Here is a 27110-nt window from a genome sequence, read left to right as displayed (position 1 = left end):
TTCTCTGGCATCCATCCATGTTTCGCTCCCAAGTTGCTGGTGCCAAGAGAGTCATTGCTGGTAAATGCCCACATTGGCACTTAGTCACAAATGTGGGGAGATGTAGGTTAGTTTTTCGCTGTAGCCACCGCACCAGTCATCTCTTGCATTTCATGGCTGGTTTACTCGTACGGCGAAGTGTGAGGTTTGAAGGTTCTGAGTGGAAGCGTATAGCAGAGAGGTTATTTTTCCACCGTAGGGTGCTAGGCATTTTTGCTGATGTGAGAAATAGCAAAAATAGCGTGGGGGAATTATAGCCCTAAGAAAGAAATATGTAAATATCTGAGCATGGTAAAAAAACCCCCTGCTTACCCGGGGCTTGCACTTTGATTTTATCCTGGGCTCTTCTTGTGGTCTGAGGAGTAAGCACTAAAGGGAACGAAGGGTGGTGGTTGCACAGACGCAGCTGATCAGAATCAAGGTGTGGAGAAGATTACGTGGGGAATCTAAATATGCCCTTTGTCCCAATGGCTGTTTTTAATCAATAATATTGTAAATTCAGCTTCTGGCCCGGCTGCGGGGAGCATCCGAGAAATTACGTCACCTCTTTTCACGGTCGGCTGGTCGGACGTGACTGCTGTAGTTTGAATCTTGTCACTTGTGTCAGAGCGTGACCCTCCCGAATAAATAGGGGTGTCTCTTCACCCTGTTTTTCAGACCTGCTCTGCGTTTGAGCCTGCTGCGAGGATGCGAGCGCTGGCTGGGGTGGGGACAGGAGCCCCCGCGCTCCTGGTGCTGCTGCTGCTGCTGGTGATGTCCCACTCAGCCTGCGCAGGTGAGCTTCCCAGGCTTGGCAGAGATACCCAGCCCCATGTGGTCCTCACCATGAGTGGGCATCACCTGCATCCTGTGCCAAAAGGGACAGGAGGAGACAGGGGCTCCTCCTGACTGTGTAGCCCAGGAGTTTTCTCGTAGCCAAGGAAAAAGCAAGACCATCCTCGGCTAGGACCTGGTTCAGCTTTCAGGAGCTGTGTGAGAGCAGGGGACTGAGGTAGAGACACAGATAACAGTTTCTTACCATCGCCCCTGCAGTGTTGTCAGTGAAAGCAATGAAAGGGACAATTTATTTGGCCGTCAAAGAGGTTTGGGGTTGCTGCACCTCTGCCTAATGCTGTTTGTCTCAGTAAGTTGCTGCCTTCTGTCTTTCTCAGCCATCCTGGAGGTGAACGGAAACCTGAACTGTAGGTGTGTAAAGACAGCTTCAGGCTACATCAGCCCCAAGAGGTACGAGAGCATCGAGATAAGACCTGTGGGCAGCACCTGCAGACGCACAGAGATCATGTAAGTGCCATGGGTGGCTTGCGGGGTGGAGAGTTGCTTTCTCCTCCAGGGCCAGCACTGCACCTTCGCTTCTGCAGCCACCCTGCTGCTCCGCTCCCTTTCTGTGGACTAAAGCTTTTGGAAAATGCCGGCAAGCTCACACATGCTTCAGGGCTGAGAAACAGCAGGTCTCCTCTGGTGAAGGCAATGCACCCGAGCTAACCTGCCAGAGGTCCCCAGGACCTAAACGAACCTTTCCATCGAGGGGAAAAATGATTGCCTCATACTGGTGCTTAGTGGAGGCTGTTTGGAGGAAGCGCGCCCTCGCATACCCAGGCAGGATGAGCCACAACCCATTTTTCCATCACCGATATGCAACACTCCCGAGGGCAAACAGCATCTTGGGTCAAGCCCTTCTCTCATGACTAATGCGGTGCATGAAGCAGAAGTGTAAGATTTCTTTAACTGCTCAGTATCAATACATTTGTAAATCTACAGAGACAGCTGTCTTGCAACAGTCACCTCTGGGCTTCAAGCGCGGTCTCCGCTCTGCATGGGAACATGTTGCATCTTGCTTTTCCCTGCTGGTCCTGCGGCTTTCCCTGTTGCTAGCAGCTTTCTGCAATCCGCTGCTGCTGTGAATGAAAACTGAGCGTTGCAAATCTGCTCTGGCTGCTCGAACCCCTGCCTTTGGAGGGGAGGGCGATGCTCATAAAGTTTCCTTGCCTTTTAGAATTAAATTACAAGCCTCCGGGAAGGTGTGCGTAGATCCTGATGCCCCTTGGGTAAAGAAACTGCTGAAGCGTATTGCTAGCACGTAAGTTGCTTTGATGAAGAAACCCCTTTGGCACAGGCTGCCCTGGACAGCATCCCGCCACCTCTGCGGTCCCGGGCAGTGCTTGCCGCACCGAGGGCTCTCGGCGGGGCTGCCGGGGGCCAAGGGACCTGCTCCTGAGGCGAGGGGGGGGCAAAGCCTCGCTGTGCGAAGCAGCGTTGTGTCGCTCAGCATGCCGATGCTGCCATCCGTGGGTTGCGCTCTGCCCAGCTGGTGCACCGTACGGCACCTCTGGAAACATTTTGGTCCACCCCCTCCCCCAAATAATAAATTGGGGAGCGGGTGGAAGGCAAGGCAGGAGCAAGGTTTGCTCGTTGCAAGCGCAGCGCTGTGTTGATGCCCGGCAGGGAAAGCCGCCCTCCCTTGTCGTGCCCAGGTTTGTGGCGCAGCGTAGGGGTGGCTGGGAGACGTCCCCGCCAGTGAAGCCTGTCCCAGGGAAACAGCGGCGACTTCCCTTGGCTGGGGCAGGAGCTTCCTCCCCCGGCACCCGCTTTTCTCTGTGTTCATGCATTTCTCCTCCTTCTGCTTTTCGCAGGAAGAAAAAATAAGTTTCCTGCTAAGGAAGTTGGTGCTTCAGAGCGCCGAGACGGGCCGGCAGGCGATGTACCGGTGCGCAGACCCTCACTTTGCCCTTGCTTCCCCCTGTCCCAAAAGCCCTGTGTCCGGCCCCAGCAGTGGGGGCAGCTCGCTGCAGACCCCAGCCCCACGGCAGGTTCGTCGGGGTGTTTCCCCTCTGCTGTCCATCCCTGGATCGATGGGACCACGAACCCGTGATGTATTTCCTTGCCTATAGACTGCGAAGACTCCCTCTGCCAGGGGCCTCTGCAGGAAGGACGTGGTGACTCCAGGCGCAGCCCCCATCCACAGTGTGTCACTGGGATTTTTCCTACACGGTGTGGCATGTCCTGCCCAGAGAGCTCAAGACAAATAAAATTCAGGTTCTTTTCTTCCGCTCTATTTTTCCCTGGATCCCCTTGCTACAAAGAGCTTTGGCAGAGCTTTGACAGACCCTGCTGTCATAGCCTTCCTGGAACTGAATTTGCCGTTGTTTACACCCGCTGCTCTCGTATTGATGCTCTTTCACAGATATGCCACAGGCATTAAAATGGGCATTTGAATATACATCAGGGGAGGTATCTCTGCTATGGGTGGGGGAAGGAGGGCAGCACCCAGGTGTGTCACGCACAACAAAACCCCCTTTTACACAGAGAAACAAGCCAGGGGCAGAGAAACGTTTGTCCAAAGCAGCAGCGGTGGCTGGGATGGGTGTCTCAGCCCTGAACTGCCAGCAAGTGCCCGGCATCCCTGGTGCAGCTGGTGGGAAGCAAAGTTCCTTCCCAGCATAACCCACTGCCTCCCTCGGCGCTGGCTCGAGGGCACGGTGCCGCTGGCAGGGAGCCAGGCGATGCAGCTGATGCGCCCCACATCCAAGCACCGGTGTCTGTGGTGGGGCTGGGGTCTGCAGGCAGCTGTGAGGCTTTTGAAAGGAGAAAAGGCCAATAAGGAATTATAGGGGATGGGTGCGAGGTCGCCCGGCAGGGTTTTGGGATAATCGGTCACAGCAGCGGAGGGGAAGAGCAAAAGCAAAGGCTACCAAAGCTAGGATGCACCTTGCAGGGGGGAAATCTGCTTCGAGAGAAATGAGTAACAGCTGATCGGGCAGAAGAAAAAAGCACCCCAAAAACCCTCCCGGCTGCCTGGGCTAAGAATAAACATCAGGGGAAATAACCAATATATCTTTGCAAAACCTGGCTTCATAGGAAGGGGAAAACGGAGCGGGTTTCGGGAAGCCTGGACCCCACCAAGCCTTTTCATCGGCAGTGTTGCAAGCTCAGCGAGGGAGACGGGTGAAAACCACGGCAACCCCGCCGGCCCCTGGGGCCTCCCATCCACACCGCCTCACTTCTCCTATTTTCCGGCTCAAATAGGGGGATGCTGCTGGTGCCAGGGATGGGGCCGGCATGGCTGCGCGGGTGGCCCTGCTGCTGGGGGTGCTGCTGGTGACCCACCGCCCTGGGGGTGCAGGTGAGGCTCCCCGTGCCCCTGTGGCTGGAGGATGCTGGGGGGGATGTGGGTGGGTGTGTGTGAGGTTTTCGGAGGTGGCATCCCACCGCTGTCTCCAAGGTTTAAATACCACCAAGGCTCTTTTGCAAGCCAATGTGGTGACCCTGCTGGGACGTGGCAGGAGATGCATTGCCCAGAAAGGGTTTTGGGGATGGCAGTGGGGTTTTGGGCGATGGGTGAGCTGCGGCTGTATGCCCCTCCAGCTCTCCTGGAAGCCAATGGCAACCTGAGCTGCCGCTGTGCCAAGACCACCAGGACCTTCATCCCCCCGTGGAAATACAGCAGCATCGAGGTCCGGCCAGTGGGGAGCAGCTGCTGGCGCCAAGAGGTGATGTAAGTGGCTCCGGGGGGGTCCGAGCTCTCTGCTCCCCTCTGTCTGTCTTGGATTAGTTCCATTTCATGCTCTTTTTCTTTCCGAGAAGTACAAGAGGGCTTGGCTGCTCGAGCCCCCCCACTGCAGGAGGGGGAAGCTTAAATGCTGCGTGTTTTCTAGGATCAAGCTAAAAAGCCGGGAGAGGGTCTGTGTGGATCCTGACACCCCTTGGGTGAAGAAACTCCTGCAGGACCTCGCAAACCTGTAAGCCCCGCTCCACCCCCAGCAAAAGGAGCTCCCGGTGGGACCAGGGACATCCCATGGGGACTGCTCTTCACACATTTCTCCCCCCGCCTTCTGCTTTTGGCAGGAGGAAGAAAGAAGCTCCCCACTGAGGAAGCTGCCACCGGCAGGATGGCCAGATGTGCCGGGCCCCAAACTGGACACCCCTCCCCCCCCGCCTCCCCTGCATCCCACTGCATCCCGCTGCATCCTTGCCCCGGTGTGGGGGGAGCATGCCACTGCGTGATGCCCTGAGCCCCTTCTTCCTCTGCATTTTATACATTTAAGCCCTTAAAACCACCAGTCTCCGCTTCCCCGTGATGATCTGCTGGATGTCCCCTGCGGGCACAACCTCAGAGGTCCCAATAAAGGCAGCAGCTCTCGGTCACTGTCACTTGCGTCCCTTCCTGCAGCATGCCAGGGCACGGGGGTGTGCAGGGGAGCGGGTCCCTGCGGGGTGGGGAGCGGAGCGCGGGGCACCGGCGCTTCTCCATGGAGAAACATGGAGCAAGCAGGAGGGGTTTGGAGGTGACCACAGCCGTTTCTGCCTTTGTCGGCGGGGAGGTGGCGTGGGCCACGTGCGATGGGGGAAGCGACAGCAGGGAAGTCGAAGCATGGAGCAGCTTCTTTCTCCCCCCCTGCCCCGGCGTTTCCCAGCCTGCAAAATCCCCAGCGCGGCAGGCTATAAAGCGGGCTCCGCGGCAGCGGGGGCTGGCGGTGAGGATGGGGCTGCTGCCGGCAGCGCTGGCCCTGGCCCTGCTCATGAGCAACTTGGTGCCGGGGGGCGGTGAGTGACCTTGGGGTGTCTGTCTGTCTCCCCCTCCGAATCTCGAAGCTGGGTGCCCCCGGTGGGGCTGGCCGTGGGCTCCTCTAAGCTTTCAAACTTGTCTCTTGCCTATCTTTGGACTTGAGTTTCCTTTTTAAACCCGGTGGCTAAGCTGGAGGGGGACGCTCAGGACTGGGAGGGATTTGCCTGATGGGTTTAAGCTGCTTCTCTTCAAGACCCCCGTGAAACTCAAGCGCTCGGGGGGCGGGTGAAGGGGTTTAATTCATAAACTGTTGGTAATGTTTGGAAAAGCTGAAGCTCCCCCGCCTCTGTATGGATGAAAAGAAAGCTTTGAGACCATGCCAGGAGGGATGAGCCTTGCGTAGCCTCACTGTTCTTGCTGCTGCAAACCCCATTAACACCAGCCCATGGCTGCAAACGGCCCTGTGGGCGCCGGGGAGGGGACAGGACGGTGACATGGGGATGGTGGGGGTCCCAGTCTGCCTCCCCACGGGGGGCTGAGACAGGGCTGTGGGTTGCTTTTGGGTGCAGGTCTGTCGCTGGAAAGCCTGCTGACCAACATGCGGTGCAAGTGCATCAAATCGACCGCCCAGATCATCAACTTGGGGCTGATCCTCGCCATCGACGTTACACCGCCGGGTATTCACTGTAGGAGGAAGGAGGTCATGTAAGTGGAAAGCCTGCAAACCAGCTCCTGCAAATTGCTTGCTCATGTACCGGTGCAAAAACAGGTGGGCGCTTGCACCCTCTCCAAAGCTCCCAGATCTCGTGGTGACTCTTGCAAGGCACAGGCTGGTGCACAAGTGCCCGTTTTAACAGGGGTTACCCCCAGCGTGGCTCACAGAGGTCCAAAAGTTGTGTGTGGTTGAGGTCCAAAAAATCCCACCTACCTCCCGGCAAGGGTTGCAGGGCTGTGCTCATAGTCGTTCTGGGGAGGGAGAGGGGTTTTCTCTGCAGACGGCAGCGTGGTTAGAGAAGCTTTGAGCAAGAGGTGTGTGTGGGTCTGAGGGGGTCTTGTAACCTTGCAGCCTCACTCTGAAGAAAAATAAGAAGGTGTGTGTGGCCCCAGAGGCACCCTGGATTCAGCTGCTCATCCACAAGCTAACGCAGAGGTATGCAACACCCAGCAGCCAAAAAAACCAAGCAGCGTATCAAACGCGTTGGCAAGATGGTCCCCTCTCCTCCTGACGAGTTTTATTTTCATTTCTTTCCTCCCACAAAATCTGCAGGAACACCATCAAGAAGGCCCGGCCACGGCGCAAGGCGGAGTGGTTGGCTGGGGGAGCAGGGCAGTGGTGCCAGCCCCCTCGCAGCCCCCCTGCCCCATATCTCCCTCTGTCCGGACACAATAATAAATAACCAGCCGTGGTTATTTACTTCTAGGCGGGGACAGCGGTGACACAGCCCCTCTGTGCTGAGATACGCCGTGTTTTGTGGTGTAACGGCGACAGGAGCCTTCCTCACTCCCCCCAAAACAAGGCTTCCCTCTCGGGCACCCGGCATTGCCCCCCGTGCAGGGCATCCTGGGCGCCGGCAATAAAAGGATGAACGTGCTTCCCCCCTCGGCTGCAACAGCTCCTTCTGCACGGATTTGTGTAAAAATTGGGATTTTGGGGGTTGGGGGAGTTAGACTGGACCATGGCACTGTGAAGCCCTCGGCTGCTTTGCCACAGGGCACTTCCGAACGCGCCGCCTTTCCTCTGCCCCGCGTTGTCGTGCCTTTTTCTGACTGCTCCTGGGAGGGTGTTGGCAGGAGTTGGATGGGGTCTGACCTCAGTGCTGGCTCCCAGTTGTGCAAGCACAGGAGAAACGGGAGATACTGGGAAATTTCCCAGTGATCAGCTGAGGCTCTTTCCATGGACCCTCATTTTCCTGGGAGGGATGTACAAGTCCCGCGGGGACCCCGGCATGGCACAGGGATGTCCCCTCGGCCACGTGGACCGAGCCAATGCGGGTGTGACTTGCAACCCTGTGCAGAATTATCACCGTCTAAAAATCTGGCTTGGCCATGCTGGTAGGAGGTGTCTAAGGTCTGGGGAGCTGCCCAGAAGGGCAGGAATCAAATTTGCGTCACCCACCCCACCACCTTGGCTGCCAAAAGCGCATCCCAGGGCAGTGGAAAGCTGTGAAACACCCAGCCAGTCCCCGTGTCCCCCTCCTTCCCACCCTGTGCTCCTCAGGAACCATAGCAGGGGACAAGAGTGGTTGCAAAAGGGCTCTTTATTGCCTACAGAAGGAAACAAAAGTACATAGGTGGAAAGAAAGAAGCAGATATTTAGCCCTATCCATCACGTGTGAGCAGTGCCCTATCTCCATGGTGTGGGTGTGTCTGTTTAAATTTAAAAAAAAAAAAAAAATTAAAAAGGGAAGAAAAAAGTAATAGTTCAGGGTTTTGAAGACCTCGCCTTCCTGAGCTGTTCTAAGGTTAAAGAAAGGCAAAGCTGCTCAGCTCAGTCATCGTCGTTATTTTGTCTGGGCCGGATTTGTGTAGGGGGGCAGGTCTCCCCCCTGCCTGGGTTCCCACCTGGATTCCTACTCGATGGGAATTTTCTCTCTCGGTGAGTTTTTCATGCAAAGTATAATTATGGGGGGAATTGCACCGTGGCATGGCAATTTCTCTAAAAGATGAGTTCTTTCAAAGGGAGAGAAAAAAAGGATCCTTTTGTAAAAAGCAAAGGAGAGAGCTGGAAAGAAGGCTTCTTCCTATTGATTGTTTCTCGTGGGAAACATGGAATAAGCAAGTTACTCAATTTTTTTTTGCTCAGGCCTCAGGTGAAGGCTGCTGCTCTTGCAGGCATGGTGCCTAGGGCTGGTGTCAGACTTGGCTAAGCTATCTGCCCGGGAGACCTGCCCCGTCCCAGGGCTGGAGGGGAAGGCAGTCTCCCAGGGCCCCCCGGGGGGTGGTGGGCTGCAGAGCTGCCCCAGGGCAGGCGAAGCAAAACCAGGGCTGGGCGGCTGGCTGCAGCCCTGCAAGCAGCAGTTTCCCCATCCAAGAGCCCAGCACACTCACAAAATAAAGCAAAGCCACCGTTTGCATAAAACAAGGTGTAAGCCTCCCTACAATTTTAGTGTAAGTACTCCTGGGAGTGACACCACAGCTTCCTCCCTTTCCGCATGCGCTTCCACCTTTTGAGGGACAGGACCTTGTGGTTGCAAAGACAACACACAAGGAAGAAATTCAACCAACACACCCCCCACCCCCACCTCCCAAAATACCCACCCTGCCATGGGCTGGAGGGGCAGCCTGGGCTCCCATCACCGCTGCTCTGGTCCAGCCAGCGAGTTTATGAATTAAGGGCATATTTAGTTACAATGGTGCACACAAACACTTTTAATTGCGTGGAAAGCAAACACACGATGCGGTAAGTAAAAACGGAAAACAAAGCCAAAGTCATGTAACATGTCACTCGTAAAGAAAGCCACCATGAGGTTGTTGATTTGGCTGGGTTTTTTTGGTTGGGTTGATTGTTGGTTTTTTTTGCTTTGGAACAAAGACAAATACAGACAAATGCAAACTCAGTAAATGCCTAAATTGTAGGAACCGTTTAACAAAGAGGACAGGACCAAGTACCAGGATCGCTCTAACCTTCACCACTCAAACGGTGAGAGATTTTGCAAGCTAAACACACCATAAGATTGCAGGAGGGGAGGGAAAAAAGAGAGTCATATCGCTTAGCGTGCTTTGCCATCAACACTGTTTAAAACACCCTGAAGTACCAAAGAGCACTCCTCTATTGTCATGCTTATTGCCAGATAGACTCCAAAAGGATGCACTGAAGTCCGTCATCCTCAAACACAGCCAAACCAGCAAACTTTATCAGTCTTTTAATACTTTTATAAAGTCAAATAGTTTTTCTTCGGATTAAGGAGTTCTTTAAACGTATTATTCTTTAAAGGTATTATTTTTGTCCCTCTTCTGATCGCACAATGCCTGCACCTGCCTCATCTGCTCATTTTTTTTGTCCCTGCTCTTGTTTCCTGGAGGAAAAGCAAACCCGTGGTCAGTGTCAATGCAAAGAGTGGTCATAGGAGAAAATACAGTACCATGTACGGCTGTGCCTGGATCTAGAGCCTTACAATCTCCTTCTAAATTGGTTTTTGGTCTTACAAGTGAGTTCTTCTTGGCTGATGCTTGGCATAGAGACTTAAGACAAGACATGAATGGTTTCCACCAGGTTGTCCTGGGGTTCGTGTCACCTTTGAACGCTGAAGGGCAAGAAAGGGAGGGCACGTGACTGTACTTCTGTAATCCTACAAAAACCTTGCGAGCTGCATATCGCATGGTGCTTTGCCTCACTATGAGATGGAGGAACTCAGCTAATAATAATGTCTATCAGAAAAACCTGAGCCTCTCTGCATCTGAGGCTCATTTCTTTTTTGCAGGTCTCTAACAAACCAGGTCCTCTGTCCCACTGGGTAAAACCCCTCCAAGACCCAGCTCTTCAGCTCCTTTTGGGACACACACAATTAGGCAGGCAAGGTTTTTCAATGAGCGTGCTTGGTGCCGAAACCACACCGCTTCTGAAGCCAACGTGAACTTCAGCGAGTCTTGTGTGCTGCTTTGCTGTTTGGATTGCAAAGACGGCCCAGAAGAACATCGCACCTCTGTGGTGACCAAGTAGGACAATGACCCGCTGGTCTTTGACATTGGCAGCCTGACTGATTGCAGCTGAACCACCTCCTGCTGCTGCCTCGTACCCGTGTGCCGGGGAAGGATGTGCTTCCATCACCCACCTCCCCATACAACAGGGAGAGGTCCTTCCTTAGGTTTAAATCAGGCCTTAGATCTCTGCTACCATTACAAGAAAAAGATCTATGTGGAAGCCAAGAACAGAGAAATTGTAATTATGCACAAAGCTGAGGTCACTGGGGAGGGGGCAACGCTATCTGCGATTAAATTCCCTTATAAACCAGTACAAGGGTGCACATCACCTTTGCGTGGTATTTCTAATGCAGGTTATTGATTTGGAGAGGACTAAAAGACCTTTCACTCCACCCTGCTATGCCAAGCCTCATGCCAAAGGAAGGTTTTGATGCTAGATGCTGAAAATGCATTGTGAAAATGAAGGAATTGCTGCTGTGTTGCTGGATTTAAATCTGGTCTTCAGAGAGTGAGGACCAGCAGGGCCTTTCTGGCTCCTGCTCCCTGCTAAGGTGGTGTGAATAGTGCACTCCCGCCCCGGGGAATCTTTCAAGTGTTTTCCCCACCCATCTCCTAAATTAAGAGAGAAACTGAATTTCAACAAGCCTTTTCGGCTTCCCCCTCACTGCCTGATCAAAACCAACCCCAGAGAAAAAAGTGCTATGAACATTTGAGGTCTCAAATTCTTGCTCATGATTTGGACCCAATGTCTCACAATCCAGGTGTGGAAAGCCAGTCTCCAGAAGTGCAATAATTCAGGATTAAGTGGGAGCTGTGGATGCTCAGCACCTTTGTAAAGTGGGCCTCAGGAGCTCAAGAGTGGGAACATGGATTTAGGAGGCTCCACAGCAAAGCCAGCAAGGTGGGAGACCAGCAGCCACCTGCAGTGTTACCCAAATGCTGAAGGTCATGGTACGGTTTTGAAAGCTGCGTTAGGTCAGTGGCAAGTGATTCTGAAAAGATTAAGAGTCAAAGATTTTGGCTTTCTATTCTATAAAACACAGAACAGCGAGGACTTGGAACTAACGAGACCTTTCCTGAATGTTTCTGCAGACTAAACAGGAGCAGCTTCTAACAGACAGAGAAAGCTTACCAAAAAAATGAAATATTTTCTCAACGAATGCTAGAGAGGGACGACAAAAGCTTTTAATGAGGCAAATGGGAAGGAAAGCTGGTCTCAGACCCCATTGTGCCATACCTGACTTCAGCGTGTGGTACGCAAATGTTCACGCTCCTTACACCGAAATAAGGAAACAAAAATATTCAGCTACATTGTACAAAATTCTCTTTTTTTTATATATATATATACACACACAAAACCCCGTATCTAACAGATTTACCATACTGAATTTTAAAAAGTTGCTTGTAGAAGGGTGTTGGATTTTTTTTTCTCTGCTTGCTTTAGGCAGTGCTGTTGCTTAGAAGTTGACACCAGGCACCATATTTTTTGAAAGCAAACCAGGGCAGCAAGGAGCAGTAAAGGGCTGAGAGCATTTTTTCCCAGGTGTTGGCTGCAAGGGCACCACGACGTGCTGGGAACTGAGGGTCAGCGATGGAGAGAGCTGATGGTTTCCCACCCGTCTCTGCTTAGGATTAGGGATATTTTGGTTCATATTCCTCCCTCTCCCCTGGGAAACACCCTACCGTCAGCTTCCAGCCGAGTCAAAAGAAAATTAGCGTTGCCATCTGGACGATGTGTACGTTTACAGAAAGGGATCTCATCCTGCGCATGAGGCCGGTGGCTGCCTGCTCCCCGCTCCCTCTCTTCCCAGAACAGAAATTCGCTACAGAGAGCAGTGTTGCTGCTCAGCTGGAAAAAAAGCGCAATCCCCTTACTGCTCCTGCTGGGAAGGGAAAAAACAGAAGGAAAACAGGGAGGGAGCCAGACACATGAAAGGCAGGTAAACGTGTCCCCAGTTATGTGCATCGACTGAAACATAAACAAGACTCATTATTTTTTTTTTAAATCCAGAGGTTTTGTGCAACATCTGTTAAAATAACGTGGTTTTTTTTTTAAAAAAAAATTTGCACAGCGTAATGGACGTTCAGAAGTGCATTTTGCAGCAGAGAAAATCCAATTAAACACCTTCCCGCAACAGAACACTTCAATCGGTTAGAAACCAAAGGGAAGTCAAACGTAAGCAGTTTACAATGTTTGCTAGGGTTCGTTTTGTTTTTCCATCCCCATTCTCTCCCACCCCGATATTACAAAACATTGTTGTTGGTTTTTATTTTTATTAATAAATGGGCTCCTCTGCAGTTCATATACAATCATAGGTGAATTTTAAATTCCATTTTATACAAACATCTCAAAAAATATTGGGAGTGAAGTATGGTAGGAAATACTGCTCACGTTGCTAGTTAACATGCGTGTAGGAAAAGGAGGAGAAGGGTTTGTTAGTGCACACACCCAGAGCAGAGCACCCCCCCCTCCAAAAAAGATACAGTAGCTGATTACAGAAAGGTAATGTCCACAAAATTAAGTTTTTCATGCTATTCTACTTTCCAGTACTATACTCTCAAATCGCTTTCGCAATTTATCTGCAACGGCTAGGTGGCAAATGCTGAGGTATATTAAAAAAGAGATACCTGCACCTAGAGGAATATCTGTCTTTAGAAAGGGTTTTGTTTTGGGTTTTTTTTGGTGCTGCACAAAACAATTTCTGTACAGGAATTTCACCCAGCTATGATCGCTTCCAATTTATAGTAGACAATAGATGACGCCTCCATTTTTTAGGCACTTCTTTTAAAAGGGAGTTCTCGTTTTGTTGAACCCATTTCTGCGTTCTGTCCCGCACCACCCCCTCCCCGGCCCCCAACAAGAGTCAGGGAATGGTTTCTACTCTAGGTCCAATTAATTTTTTATTTCCCCCTGTGGATAATTTCCTATGTATAAAACGACAAAGGAAATGTTTAATTAAAGAGTAGAGGAACAGCCTGACTTAGCAGTTTTGCAAGACAGAAGATGGCTCCTTAGTATTTAAAACTAATTTCACAATTTAAATTTGACTTTTTAAAGTATACGAATGAGACATAAATATAGGCTATCAATCTGTTTAAAAATTTCATTCACATAATGGAAAATTTTTTCATTTATTAAAAATATCACATTTTGAGACTAGAAACAGTAAAGTGCATGAAAAGTTTAAAATATAAATTCAAGAAAATCTTATAGCAGCAAAAAAGCAGAATAAAGAAAAACTTAAAAACACAGACACAACCTTTTCCTATCACTGTGCCATATTTTTTTTTTTAACATTAAGCAGCCAAACAATTTTTTTCAGAAAATTGCATTATGTTTAAAGCCTCTTGAGGCACAACGTTTTGAACTGGCCACCTAGAGCATAAAAAGGAAAAAAAAAAAGTGGAGGGGATTTCCAACACATCCAAAGAGCATTAACAGTTGGGAATGAACCAGCAGCTTTTTAATTCAACCCTGACCGACAACAGAAAAGAAAGATTATTAAAAAAGTGTGATGGCTATTTGGCAACTAGGGTCAGGAAAAATAATCCAAGGAATGACTAAGGCTGCCACTTGCTCCCCCAGTGAAAAAAGCATGCTGACAGCTCCTCTGCGCGCCCTTGGAGGCAGAAGTAAGGTCATTTCCAGCAGCTTTTTCCCGTACCCTACGCTTAAGCAGTTAATCCCAAGTTTCCCATCTTTGCAACTGAACTTTGGAAAGAGGAACCTAGGACGGATTTGCAACTTTTTTATCCACCCAGAACCCAAACGCTTGCAACGGCTCGCTCGCTTCAAGTGCAATTTCTTACCATTTCTAAGCCCCGCCCCCAAACTGTGCTGCTGAGCAGCATGTCGCCCGGGCTTGCCGAAGCAGAGGCAGCTCTGTTTCACAGAGCTCCTTTGGATCCCTGCACATCTCGCCCAGAAAGGACACAGTTCTTCAGAGCTCCGAAAAAAGTCACCATGGCGTCTGGCAAGCAAGCAATCTACACACAGCATTAAACGCTCGCTTGCAAATTCTCGTGAGACATAGCTTTGCTGGAAATTTCGTCGTAAATGAGATTACATCAGGAGAATTTAGATCTCAGCTTTTATCACAGATACTAAGCTATCTTTGGTTTTCCAATATTAGTTAGATGAGGGGCAGGGCCACACTGCTAGTCATTTATAGTCAGGTATTAAGTGCTTTGCTAACGTGCAAAATTTATTTCGGATGCGGAGTTCAGTCTCCGTTTTGGATTCAAACAAATATTTCTAATATTCTTCCTACAAACCAAGCATTTCTATTTTTGTTTTTCTTTCTCCTAAAAGGTTGGTTCATTTTGCCACATTCTGGAAAAACAAGCACTATCTTGAAATATGTTAGTATGAAGTTTATAATCTCATTTGTCCATTTGTAAATGCAGCTTCCTACCGAAAAGAAAAAGCTTGCCAGTTTTTTTTTTTAAAAAAATTTAAATTAAAAACCTGGAAAGGGAGTAATACTTTGGTTCCAGCCCTAGTGCCAAATGATACCAATATGCACCAAAATGTGCAAAATCTCATATCAAACACATAAGGAAAGGAGCTTGAAGAAGCAGCTTAAGGTTGGCCATACTTCACTCCTATATACTTTGATTTACAACTGTACAGGTCCATAACAACAGGTCCTTGCCCGCGGAGGGGCAGGGCTCCACTACCTCCTGTTCGGCAAGTGCACACCGTTGACAAGAGGCAGGAGTGGAGGATGGAGTTCGAGTTGTGTTAACAGTGAGAAGTGGTCTGAAGGGATGTGAGGGTGTGGACACCCAGTGATGTTGTTGTCAACCAGCCACTGAGGGTCCAAAGGCCCCAGGACACCAAGCACGTTCATGTGAGTGTTGGAATAGAAAATGTAGTCAATCACACCCTAGGGAGAAAGAGAAACACGACAGTGAGAACAGACCTCGCTCCTGGCACCCTGAACTCAGCTGGCTTCTGGCTGCAATTCACGGGAAGAGGCACAGCGCTGGAGTTAGGGTAAGAAACGCGTGCGGCGTTTCACGTTCGAAGCGCTGCATCTGTTCTCATTAAGTCACTGGCCAAAGCCAGGTCGGAAGCTTAAAAATGCCAGCAAATCAAGGATTTGTGTGCGGTAGGAAAAGTGTCCAGCAAGTGTAGGAATCAGTGATGAAGCACTTACAGGAACAGAGGGAAAGACAGCCAATCATCAGAAAACTACGACAGCATCCTGGGGAGACCAGGTCAATGTCTGCCATTTCAGAAAAATCGCTGCTTACTTTGAAATCAAAAGTGTAATTGGTGTAAGGCATCAAGTTGTTTTCATAGGCGCTCTTGAGTTGGAAGCCATGCGTAATTCTTCCTTCAGAAGCCCCGTTTTTTCCGTTGCCACTGAAGTTCATGAGACACTCGTTATAACGCAACTCCTTGAAGTCCTTGTGGTTGTCAGCTACTATGCCATTGCTTAAGTATTCCACTACACCTGTTTGCAAAGGAAAGGATTCAGGGAGCTGCTTTAAAATACAACGTTCAGGGAATGTTGGCCTCGGAGTTAAAAACCAAAACACCAAAAACCCCACACCATGAGATTAGAAAAGAGCTTTTTTTTCCCCCATTTTAAGGGGAAATTTACACAGCAGCTTTCTTGTCCATGTCTGAGCCATACGCACCTTTCTGACAAGCAGCCAGGGAACTGAAGCTCTCCAGCGGTTTTGACACGGACTTTTGAGGATTACAGTAAAACCCATGGTGCATGTATTGTAGTACACATGTGACGGGGTGCTAGAGAGGCAGCTTTCATACGTACACCTGATACTGCAGTACTGAACATCATCATTGCTAAAGCAAACCGGTCTCCTTAGAAAGTTTTCATGGTCCACCACAAACTCGCGTCTTTCCTACTTGTTATTTCTGCTCAAGGCATGGGCATTTATTTAACTACTTATTTAAGAACTACCTGTGCTTTTCTACATTGTTGTAGGCACAACCAACTCTTCTGGAGCATACAAAACTGATCGCAAAAAGCAGTCGACTCAACCGGAGGACTTGCATTCTCTTCAGCCAGATTTCGAAAGACAGTTGTTACTAAGAAAGCTTTCATCCACACCTACCCAGGGAAGTGCAAACTGCCCCAGTGCCCTTGGAGGAAAAGAGGATTCAAACGTTCTAAAATGGTAAGCTAAAAATTAAGCCCAAACCAGTCTTACCTGAATCAGGCAATGAGTTGAGATCCGCACACAGCACCAGAGGGATAGAGTTAGGATCTGCTGTTGGGCTACCAGGCCTGCTTGAGGCTTTCTCGAGGATATTTTTCAGTTCCGAGACAAACATCATAGTCTGAATGAGTTTCACATCTGAGTATTCAGGGTCCCAGTGCATGTGGGCATTGGCCACAATAAGCAGCTGTTTGTCCACATGAAGTGATTTCATACCTGGATAGCCAAACACATTTTCATCAGGGAAGGGCTGATTGTGTGAATACGCGGATTCCTCCCTGTTAACCTCCAGGGTCTAGCTACTAAGGACTCCAAGTGGGACACACCAGCAGATGGATATACTTTCATTGCTGGAAAAAAGGCATTGCCTGAACCACTACCGCTTTCTAAATTAGCAGCATTCACATGATATTACATCACTAACTAAATTGCTCCAACGTAGGAAAGAAACAGCCAGCAAAATCTGGTACCATTACAATTGCATTCCTTCTCTACTGCTCAGGTGGTCATCACTTGACCTTGCACCACTGTTCGATATTTAAGGCACAAGGGAGTTTTCTGACTCTTAGCTGCCACAGTACGGCAACTTGTTCCCTTGCGAAAAACTCAAACCTGCTTAAATGAATGCAATATGAATGCTGGAGCTGCTTTTACTATTTATCCAAGAAAGAGTACTCTGAAAGATGGGGCATGAAGTCACAGGCGGCTCCTTCCAGTCCTACAATTCAGACATTCTGCTCCTTTGAAGGGTACGCCAGCAAGAAGCGATCAAAAAAACAGACACGCAGACAGAGCACGGTGGCAATTTTAAGTATGTTGAAATCATCTACTGCATCTGATCAAACTTAATCAAAGTGTGACAGTCAGTCAATCAAGTGGCATGACAAGATACCTGATCATCTAATTTTTCCCCATCAGTACATCAGCACTATCATACAATCACTGAGGGAAGATGGAAGAATTCAATCAAGGGGGAAAAACAAGAGCTGAAAACAGAAGTTGAACATTACCAGCTGGTACCAACATTACTACTGGTAAAAGCATATGCACGTAAATACACTGACTTTGGAAAAGTTGAATTCGTCATGCAGAATTTAACAGAATAAGTAAGCAGAGACAAAAGATTGAAAAGAGCAAGCTAAATGCTGGGCACCTGGCTGCAAGTGCAAATTGTATCACGTGTCCTCTCCTAGCTACCGATGGGCTATCTTTTCTCAAATCAGCACAGTGAACAGCGCTGGCTCATCTGCCAGTATTTGGTTACCACCCACCAATGGCAATAATATTCTAAAGAGCTGTATTATCTAGGAACAGCTCATGCCTTTATGTGGAACTGAATAATCACTGAGAACACCACGGGCATACTCACTTGCTCCAAATAATTCTTTGTGCACCTCTAACACCACGGCAACTCCGATGTTGTCCTTCGTCATCACTCTATTTAACATAGCTTCCGAACCTTCAGAGTTAGCCATTGCCACCTGGTTGAACTCCACTGTATGCTTCTGCACCAGCGTAAATCTGATTGAATAAAGAGAATCACATGTGAATGTGTGATGTACAGCTACATGAAAAGACATGGTTTCTGTCTGCACTCCAGTCAACCACATCCAAAGACACGCTAAGGCACATTCCTTTTGTCCCCTCATTTTACCAAAGTAAAAACAGTTCTTAGAAGTACTCCCCCAGTCAGGATACAGCTCTCGGTCTGGCGAGATACTCTCAGGGGAGACAAGATACCTGGGGTTTAGGAAGTGTTTATTTGTTTCAGCGTAGCACTCTGAGGGGACTATTCAGAGCAACGCTCACGGGTTACTGCACCTCCTCAGGAGTGTTCCAGGCAAAAAAATTAAGATGAGATGGTAATTAAAGGCTTAGCTGTTACTTTCGGCAAATGCATTACTAAAAACCAGCTTCTTTCAAACTGCTAGCTGCCACCATTAGTTTTGTGAAATTGGTTTTTCATTCCTTTCCAGCCTTAGGATGCCTGAAAATGCCTTGCTTCAGCACAAACTGAAGCCTACCTATAGAAGGGGGTTTCTTCATTTTGTGCTCTAAGAAAATTAATAAAGAGTATTATTAGTCTTCTGTTTTCACCCATGAAAGCCACAGAGTAATAATCAGTTCTCTATATACCCTTGTTAGCTTTGAGGTTTGAAAAACATCAGTTTGTTTTCACAGATTTCCTCTATTCAAAATCAGTCGAGTTGTTTTTATATATGATCTCAAAGGCATATTTTTGTTTTCTGGAAGCAGTGAAAACTCTGAAAGGGAGCTAACGCTTTGCAAAACTTCCATTCTAATCACTGAAAACCATTCTGAGGCAATATTCAGAGGGATACTTGATGTGGTACAACCTGTGAGCAGTTTACACAGACCAGAAGTGTGGATGCCAGCACCTCTCCTCCTTTTCCAATAGTTTGATGCTTTTAGTGTACCAGAACTTTTTGGATCAGGTATTCAACAATGTAACATTTTGATTCATAATATTCTGTGATCCTTTGGCAGCAATACATCTTTTAAATAGCTGAAGATTAAGCCAGCACAACTTATAGATCTTTAGAGGGGTGAAACTTCTGTCAAGCAAGGTAGAAGTTTGCAGAGACGGTGAAGCAATTTATTAGATCTGCCAAAAACCACGCACACAAAGCACTCTAAGTTTTTACTTTTACTAGCCCTCCTGCAACTTCCCTGTTCTGAAGTGGTATCTTTGTTCATAGTCCGAAGGGAATGGAAGGACTGCGTTGCAAAGAGAGCAGCAAAAGGGAAGGGAGGATCATTCTTTGCAGTGAACTTTATCTTCTGTTTTATAGCACAGTATTTCAGTTACCATGTACCCTGGGAGAGAAAAGCTTTCAGACCTAAATCAACCTGGTTTTAATGTATTTTTAACAAGCTACTTCTGGCCCTTACTTTTCAGTTTTGAAGAATATTGCACAGCCATCCACATGCTTTTTCTCCTGCTCAGACATGATTTTGGCACGTGACTTTGGAGAAAAGAATCCATCATATCCTCGTTCTTTCAAGGCTGGCAGAAAAAGGGTGAAGTATTGCTCCGTTTCCACTTCCTGGAATTGAACACAAACATCTTAGGCTAATAAAGTCAAGAAAACCCTTCCTATCGCTGTATGGCAGCTTGCGCCTGCCTCGGCTTGCAGTCAGCAGCTCTCACCAAAGCAAAAAGCTTCTGTTTGCACAAATCATGTCACTTCCTAGACTAATGGCCTGCTGGAAACAGATTTACATTCCTGGATATCCTGGAATCCCCCCTAAAAGGGAAAGTGACAGGTGTATTTTGAGTAGGAATAGATTACACCTGACATTTTTGACAATCTGAATGTGGATACCATCCCAGGTTAAAACTTCTGAGGGGTTGACAGATATGCAGCAGCAATTAATATTTAACTATTAAAGCTCTTTCACAATGGAGTGCTCTTTCACACAAGGGTCTCTCGCTGTTCTGTAACAATACAGTTTCTTTGCAGTAACATTTGGTCTCCCAAGAGGATGTCAGAGGTTGATCTCTTGGGGTTTGCAGACCAAGGTAACTACTCTCTGCTTGTGTAAGATTTTTGCCTACCACGACTTGCTTAAAAAACAAAAGATCTGTTTAAAGGCAGGAGCATCCAACCGTTGTAAACGTCAGCAATAAATTTCTAATATCACAGCAGGATATACATAACAATGGCAACTGATATTTAACTTTGACCGTGAGAGTCCCCTTTTGCCAATGCGAGTATTTTTGTAACTTTACCTTCTGTACCAACCTGGAATGGGCTAGGAACAGTGGCATTTGGGGCTATAGCGTTCTACATTCTCCCCTTCCGCAGTAAACCCCGTACACCCAAAGGGAGAGTATTTAGGATGCTTATCTGAGGGGGAAAAGACCCAGATCTTCCATTGCAGATTACCCACTGATTTAACTAATTGTATCTCACTTACTTTGTTTCACGTCATAAAACACAAGCCAATGCATAAACAAGGAGCTACGCACACAGCTTGTATCGGTAAGCCCCAGAATTTGTTAGCAAGCAGGCGAACACGGTGTTCTCAAGAGAGCATTTCATTCTAAAGGTGGAAGCTAATGTTATCTGTTTCTGATGAAAAACGGTTATTTTCCACTTACTTGAAGACTAATGATATCTGCATCACAGTTGACAATTTCTTCCATGATTCCCTTTTTTCTATACTCCCAATTGAGGGCCCAAGACGGGCAGTAGCCGTAGAGCTGCCGGGTGGCATATTTATCACACAACACATTGTAACACATAACTGTGAATGAAGCTGGAAGGAAAGAAAGAAAGAAAGGAAAAAGTTATCAACCTTTGAAGATTACAAATGCTGAACTTAAGCCAAAATACTGAATCTTACAGGCTCTGTTCTGGAGGCCCTACTGAACACGAGTCAGTGGGCTCATTCCACTGAGCGTTTCATAAGCAGGAGTAAAAAAGGCTCTGCTGAGCCAGCAGTTACCACCTAAGGCTAAACTCTTCCCCCCCAGAAATCAGCATTACTACCAAAATGAGAGGACGGCACGTGCGTAACGAAGCAATGCAATCCCATTTCTCAGTCAGTTCTTTACGACCTTTGGGGATGGGTGACATTTTAGGGGTCAGCAAGTATTAGGAACAGTCACTCTCTTTGGTAAGGAGAGGGAAAAGAGCAGGCATTTCAGTGATGGAGTCAAACCCCAGTATTTATTGCATGAGGTGCCTTGATACAGCAACTTCAGGCTTAAGTGACCTGTACAGTTCTAAAGCAAAAGCAGAACCAAGCTGCTGAAGAAGCCGTCGCTGTGTCATAATACCACAGCATCAGACAGAAATGCTCCTTTAGAATGCTCTGGTTTTAGGCAGTCTGATTCCAAAATATTTGAATATTTGTACAACTTTCCTAGCACCCGTACAACGTTTGTAAGTTGTATCAAGTTGTATCTGTGTCTATCGAGGCGAATGGGGAGAGAGAGATCTGGGTGAGGGCAGGGAAGTGAAGAAAAAATGAAGTCATAAATTAGCAAGTACCTAATACATTATTAGGCCACATTTAAAAAAAACACGAGAAGTCAGCATGCAGCTCATCAGATCATTCAGCGTGAAATACTTTCACACACAAATCTCTCAACTACCCTAGATTTTACATCAAAAAAACAAAAAGAAAGGTAAATACAACATCTTAGCACCATGCCACTGGAAAAGCCTGCTCATATCTGCAGGGAAAGAAGCGAGTTTTTACTATTAGACTACCCTACAACTGCAGTTTTTTTATATACTCGCAGTCAAAGCAGATTTTTGCTGTTTGGTTGTTTCAATTTTATAACAACAACCAACTGGCTTGTTACAGTTTCTACCATGAAATATTCCACAGCCCACTCACCTAATGCTATGCTTTCTAATGACTTCTGAATTCTGTTTCTGCTCAGGAAGTTTGGTTTTAAAAAATAAAACCAAAGTCCGTAAAACTCTGCTGAGATACTGATTTGTAAGGGAATTTGAAACAGAAACGCAGAACTTAATGTTGTAGTGGCTTACAGGACTTATAGCATTTTCCATTTCTTGGTTTTTTTCTGGTTTGTCATTCTTTAATATTAAAAAAAGTGACACGTGCCTAACGCACGACTGAGTTAAGCTTTGAAGACCTGCCAATTTCACGCTTCTAAAAAGAAAAAAAGTACAGAAGACTTGCCATGTTATTCTTGCTGGCTATTAATCTGACCTTCTGCAATACAATATTCGCATTTTGATTCTTTATACAAGCTCACGGATGCCTTTTGAGGGCTATATTCAGGATGCACAGGGGAAGAAGAGCCACTGGATTTGAACAGCCTGAAGAAATGCTGCCTCTTGCACTTGACGGAAAGCAACAATAGAGGGCATTAAACTAACTTCAATAGCAGGTGCTCCACGTGTTTACTTGCACATAGGGACTTCTCTAATCTCACTTTAGCCAGCCTGTGCGCGCACACGGCATTTGTATACAGTTATTTTAAACTTACTATCTCTGAAAAAGGAATTCTTTTTAAAAAAAGCTCTTTTTCTCTGGCATCACTGCCTGGAACAGTTTTGGAAAAGCCTAACATGGAAAAGAAATGACCGGCATCCCATTCAAATCACAAAAATGGTATTTACAGCACAGCCATATGTTAATTGTTATAGTACAAATGAACGCTAATTGCTATTTTCAATCTGATGCACGTAAGGCAGAAGACTTATCTGAAAATAAAGCCAAAGAAAAGTCTTTCAGCTCATCATTGTGTGAACACAGGGAAAAGAACCACAGATTTACCTGAGGGCAGAATTTGGTCTCGTTCTTTTAAAGTAATCCATGGCCTTGGAGGCAGCTGCTCTGGATGAACTAAAACAAATTTAAACCAGTGATTAATTCAGGGTTTATATTTGTAACTCACAATTTCTAAGTCAAAATGACTGAACAACTATGTCCATACTGTGCTTTGCAACCTCAACTCTCTAAGTCTTTTTACACTCCAGGGGAGGCAAAAATCATTTAAATGGCTAGCTACAGTAAAAGAAAATTTGTCAGTTCTAAGATTCGCGACTATTTTTCTCTCTTGCTTTCAAATCTAGAAGCACCACCAAAACATTCCTGCACTTTTAACATACTGCTACAGAAGGAAGGGTAAGTCCTGTAGTGGTTCAGACAATCCACACTCCCCTTCTCCAAGAACCTTACCCTATAGCCATCATTCCTGCAGTGTTGTAACTTGGTAGACATCAAGTGGCAAAACAGAAAGCTCTGTTACAGAACCACGAAGCAGGATTTAAACTTGATATTTTTAATCACTTTGGTGTTTCTAGATCTGAATTCGACATTCTGCTTGCATTTGGATTATAATTTTTAGTGGAAAGTATCACAATGGCTTCAGCAAGGAAGACTTTGCACTTTCTTGGTAATTGAAGGGTTTCAAACAGAAGAGTGGGAACAACTGGCTGTAATATGGTAACATGGGAAAAGCTTAGATGATACATGTCAACCTCTTCCATTGTGTGCAAGCGTGCCTGTGTACAACTGGAACCACTTGACAAAAACGCAAAAGCAGCTAGAAAATACTCTCCCTTCCGTGGTTCAGATTCTTGTTTTAGCAGCAAATACTGTCAGAAATGTATGCTTTTAAACCGCTTCTGTCAATCAGATTTGTAGGGCTGTCACCTGCTAGATTGTCAAGCATGTAGTTCAGTAGCTTTCGAGTTCCGTCTGGATCCTGGTAGAGGCTGAGAATATCTTGTGATAAAGGATTGCCTGCCAACAGCATAAAACAACAACTGGGTGATTAGCTGCCTGACTTTCTTGAGGCTTTCCAACCAAAGAAAACCTCCCATAATAAGAACAGACAAACTGACTCAGAAGATCTTTAGGTTGCTTAACTTGGAACTGTAGAATACCACAGTAACAGTGCTATAGAAATAACCAGCACACACAGACTTTCTTCCTTCAGCTCACCTCGATCAGGGTTAAAGGGTCTATTTACCTATCTACAGACTTGAAACAGGCTTGTAAGGAAGTTTAATAGCATTGAAAAAGAAAAACATTGTTTTCCAAACTGGCTGGTCATTTTTGCTACAAGTTTCATTATCTCATATAAACTGTAAGAAAATCATGTAATACACAAAGCTTTTGATCCCAGGCCCCTCAGTCATCCAAGAGTACTGCTAGGAATGCTTAACTGTCAGGAACTCACCTTTCAAACCTAGGGTTTGTAGCTGGAAGAGCCGTCCAAGTTCATAAGGCAAAACCCGTAACAGATTGTTATTTAAAAGCAATTCCCTGCAGCAAATGCAAAAACATTTTTCATGAGTATCACTTCAGAAGAAAACTCTTAAAGCGCTCTATGCCGCTTCATCTTCAAAGATTACACTTTTCACCCTGAATTTTTTTGTATTATGGAAAGATATGTCAATCTTCTCATTTCAAAGCATGACTGAAATACTTTCAATAGGGAAAAAAATAGCCACAAAAAATCCAAAACACGAAATTAAATCAGGGAGAATTTAAACAGCAGGCAGTCACCAAGTCTCAAGGAATGTTTCAGAGCAGAAGACTACATAGCTTATAGATATGTATCTGTAGTGATAGAAAAGAAGGGTAATGAACCCAGAAGTAATTATTAGAACTGAAGCCTTGCACCAATCTTGAATTTTTCAGAATAATTTTAAATACAAGAAGGAAAGCTAGAGGAAAACTGTGGTCCAAATCCCAGAATATAGATTTTTTTGACAGGTTCAACCAGAACAATTTCTCTCACCTGAGAGATACCATGTTTCCTAGTTCTGCTGGTAAACTTCTGAGTTTGTTGGATGACAGATCCAGGTAAACCAGATTATGAAGCTTGGCAATATCAGGTGGAATGCGAGTAAGATTATTGTCATTGAGGTGCAGAGCAGTCAAGTGCGTCAGCGACCAAAGTGACGTACTTAAGCTCCGCACTCTACCTGAAAGAGAAAAGAGTCACCTCTTCAGTCAGGTTTGCACTCTCAGACCATCAGATACCAACTATATGGGGGATGTCAGACTATGGGATTTCCATTTTGGAAACTCCACCACTTCACTGGAACACTCAGTGGCACTTGCAGAAGATACCTTCGCGTATTTTTTCTATGAGCAGACTTTACTTACCTAACCCTCCCAGTTAAAAGGATAGAGACAGAGGTATGGTTCTAGGGAAGCTGATGTGCTATGCAAAGACTCACATCCAGTCCGAGTTGGTGTTTTAAATCAACTGGGCTGAACGTGAGCCAGCCAAGGTCGAAGGCAATCTGCTAAGTCTGTTAGCCCTCCTCCCCCAACTTAGAATAGCTGTTTTCACAACAGGATCCCCCCATCTGAAAGACTCTGATGCAATCCTGGGGTACTGACAACTCCGCCGAACCAAAATTCAAAACGAAATCAACTCACCCGAGATCTCTAATTCAGCCCAGTGCGACTTCTTCCCGTTGGCTACCTCTTCTGCTGACATGATGGTGTAAATTCTGCGAGGATCTGGGGGATCATATTTTTCCTTTGGCATCCCTGTTAGTCTGAAAGACCATCACAACCATTACCATCTGCCACTCAACAACATTTCTTCGTTTCTAGCCCTCCAGGTGATTACCTTCCCCAGTGACGCTCTGCAAAAACACATGCCCTGGAGTTTACATACAACAAATATCACGCTGACATCAGCCCAACCGCTCCCAGCGCATGGACTTCAGCAGGTGCTCAGACCTTTGCAGAATACGGGTCCGTAATGCCAAAGGGCATTTCTCTTCCCACAAAGTTTGGTCCTCTGCAATCGTCTGCAGAGTTACCTTGTACTGCCCCGATACAGACTTTCTGGATTCCCTAGTTTATCCCCCCGACCAAAGCACAACCTATGTCATCGCTGAGTTATTTGCTGCGTGCAGAACCTGCAGACAAGATGACAGCATTTCCCTGCTCACGGCGAAAGCACACGGACTGCTCCCTCCTGTAGTTTTCACAGGGAACCAACGATTGAATGGAAGGCTCTCGTCTTTGCTTGCACAGCAATTATTTTCAACATACAAAGTCCCGTTTTTGCACTCCACTTACAAAAGACTTGAAAATGCAGTCTGAAGGGGAATTAGCTCAACTTTTCCATTAATGAACTAGCTTTTCTGTTTTGTGCCTTTTCATGCTCAGTATCAGTCAAGACCTTTTTACTTCTAATGGCCTAGGAGACATAAAACAAGCTCCAGTAAAATTCTCATTAGTTGTTCTCGTGCACACAGGGCTTCAGCCCAGTTCAAAGCTTTAATACCAGATGCACTCGTGTCTTAAGGGTGAGCTTGCGCACACACAAATTCAACTGATCTCGTTTTCCAGATTCTTGTCAGAAGAGAGCTCCAAGGTCCCGTTCAAAAACCATACACTTTCCAGATGACACGGGGTGAAGTTTCCCTCCATACCTCCCCAGACCGTTGTGCTGAGAAAGACTCAGCAGGGAGAGGGGTTGTTTAGTTTAAAAACATAAGGTTAGCTGAATTTGCTCTTCACTGGTCTTTTCCTCCCCAGACACACAAAATACACAAACCCTGATTTTACACAAATTCAAAGCAGCTGGTCTGCAGGATTCATTTTTCCCCTCATACACACATCTCTACTACAACTGGCTGCAATAGCTGTGAAGTTGTTAGAACAACTGTAACTCGTTTGGTTTGCTGAATTGACAAGACAGAAAACGATGAAGAATTTGAGAAAACTAGTTTGAGGGTTTTTTTAGCTAGTCCAACTAAACAAAGATCACACATCCCCTTTATGAGCTTAAAGTACTGCAGTTTTTTCCCAGTTGATGCAGATAGCCAAACCAGCATTCCAGCACTGCACAGGCGCAGTTGGGAGTTGTCAACAGGAGTTGACAACAGGAGTTGTCAGGGCTGTGCCCTGCAAAGGGTCTCCTGGTGCTTCCTTCCCTGATGCCCAAGGAAATTCCATTCGCACTGAATTAAGGCTCCCTGTTGCAAGTGCAGGGCAGATGCGAGCCCCACGTCTAATTATAGCCAACTTCTATTTACCGGTGAAGTCATACAGGGAGGAAAGCTACAGGGTAAGAGGATTCTGCACTCACACTGCTCAGCTGCAGCAATTCAGTTCGGGGTGATGAATGAAACAGATTGCTTAAGAACACGGGATTAGACCTGAAATCTTTTGATTCTCATTTCAGAACCCCAAAATCGTGAACGGTACTTCCTGACAAAATCAGAGTTACCGGTTATGCTTCAGG

The 27110-nt window shown here is 46.9% G+C and overlaps 4 protein-coding genes across 8 annotated transcripts in view; 3 read left to right on the top strand and 1 right to left on the bottom strand.

Annotated features, from left to right (window-relative positions):
- Positions 1–726: 726 nt before the first annotated feature.
- LOC121082654 (C-X-C motif chemokine 2-like) lies at positions 727–2120 on the top strand. The gene is made up of 3 exons (XM_040582328.1): positions 727–814; positions 1191–1320; positions 2033–2120. Exons 1-3 carry the CDS (start codon positions 727–729, stop codon positions 2118–2120), a joined length of 306 nt encoding a protein of 101 aa, XP_040438262.1.
- Positions 2121–4070: 1950 nt separating this feature from the next.
- LOC121082753 (C-X-C motif chemokine 13-like) lies at positions 4071–5022 on the top strand. The gene is made up of 4 exons (XM_040582410.1): positions 4071–4159; positions 4402–4531; positions 4692–4775; positions 4882–5022. The coding sequence occupies exons 1-4, from the start codon at positions 4096–4098 to the stop codon at positions 4904–4906; spliced, it is 303 nt and encodes a 100-aa protein (XP_040438344.1). The 5' UTR covers positions 4071–4095; the 3' UTR covers positions 4907–5022.
- A 494-nt stretch (positions 5023–5516) lies between these two features.
- Positions 5517–6939, top strand: LOC121082653 (C-X-C motif chemokine 2-like). The gene is made up of 4 exons (XM_040582327.1): positions 5517–5580; positions 6112–6247; positions 6609–6692; positions 6810–6939. The coding sequence occupies exons 1-4, from the start codon at positions 5517–5519 to the stop codon at positions 6937–6939; spliced, it is 414 nt and encodes a 137-aa protein (XP_040438261.1).
- A 7694-nt stretch (positions 6940–14633) lies between these two features.
- CNOT6L (CCR4-NOT transcription complex subunit 6 like) overlaps positions 14634–27110 on the bottom strand; it is a 31266-nt gene continuing 18789 nt past the window's right edge. For 4 of the 5 annotated variants that reach the window (XM_040585795.1, XM_040585809.1, XM_040585829.1 and 1 more), the window contains exons 2-12: positions 25286–25407; positions 24636–24822; positions 24072–24157; positions 23543–23632; positions 22661–22729; positions 20505–20662; positions 19292–19446; positions 17748–17899; positions 16370–16594; positions 15443–15645; positions 14634–15072 (exon numbers count right to left, since the gene is read on the bottom strand). In XM_040585795.1, the coding sequence (XP_040441729.1) occupies positions 14860–15072; positions 15443–15645; positions 16370–16594; positions 17748–17899; positions 19292–19446; positions 20505–20662; positions 22661–22729; positions 23543–23632; positions 24072–24157; positions 24636–24822; positions 25286–25407 (1660 nt within the window). In that variant the 3' untranslated portion in view covers positions 14634–14859. Of the gene's footprint in view, positions 15073–15442; positions 15646–16369; positions 16595–17747; positions 17900–19291; positions 19447–20504; positions 20663–22660; positions 22730–23542; positions 23633–24071; positions 24158–24635; positions 24823–25285; positions 25408–27110 lie in introns of those variants that run through there. The other variant, XM_040585819.1, reaches the window with a different exon arrangement.

The sequence above is a fragment of the Falco naumanni genome, chromosome 1 (genome assembly GCF_017639655.2).
Source record: "Falco naumanni isolate bFalNau1 chromosome 1, bFalNau1.pat, whole genome shotgun sequence".
In the NCBI taxonomy this organism is placed as follows: Eukaryota; Metazoa; Chordata; class Aves; order Falconiformes; family Falconidae; genus Falco; species Falco naumanni.
The sequence above is the reverse complement of the archived record's forward strand: the minus strand, read 5'-3'. Positions and strand labels throughout refer to the sequence as shown.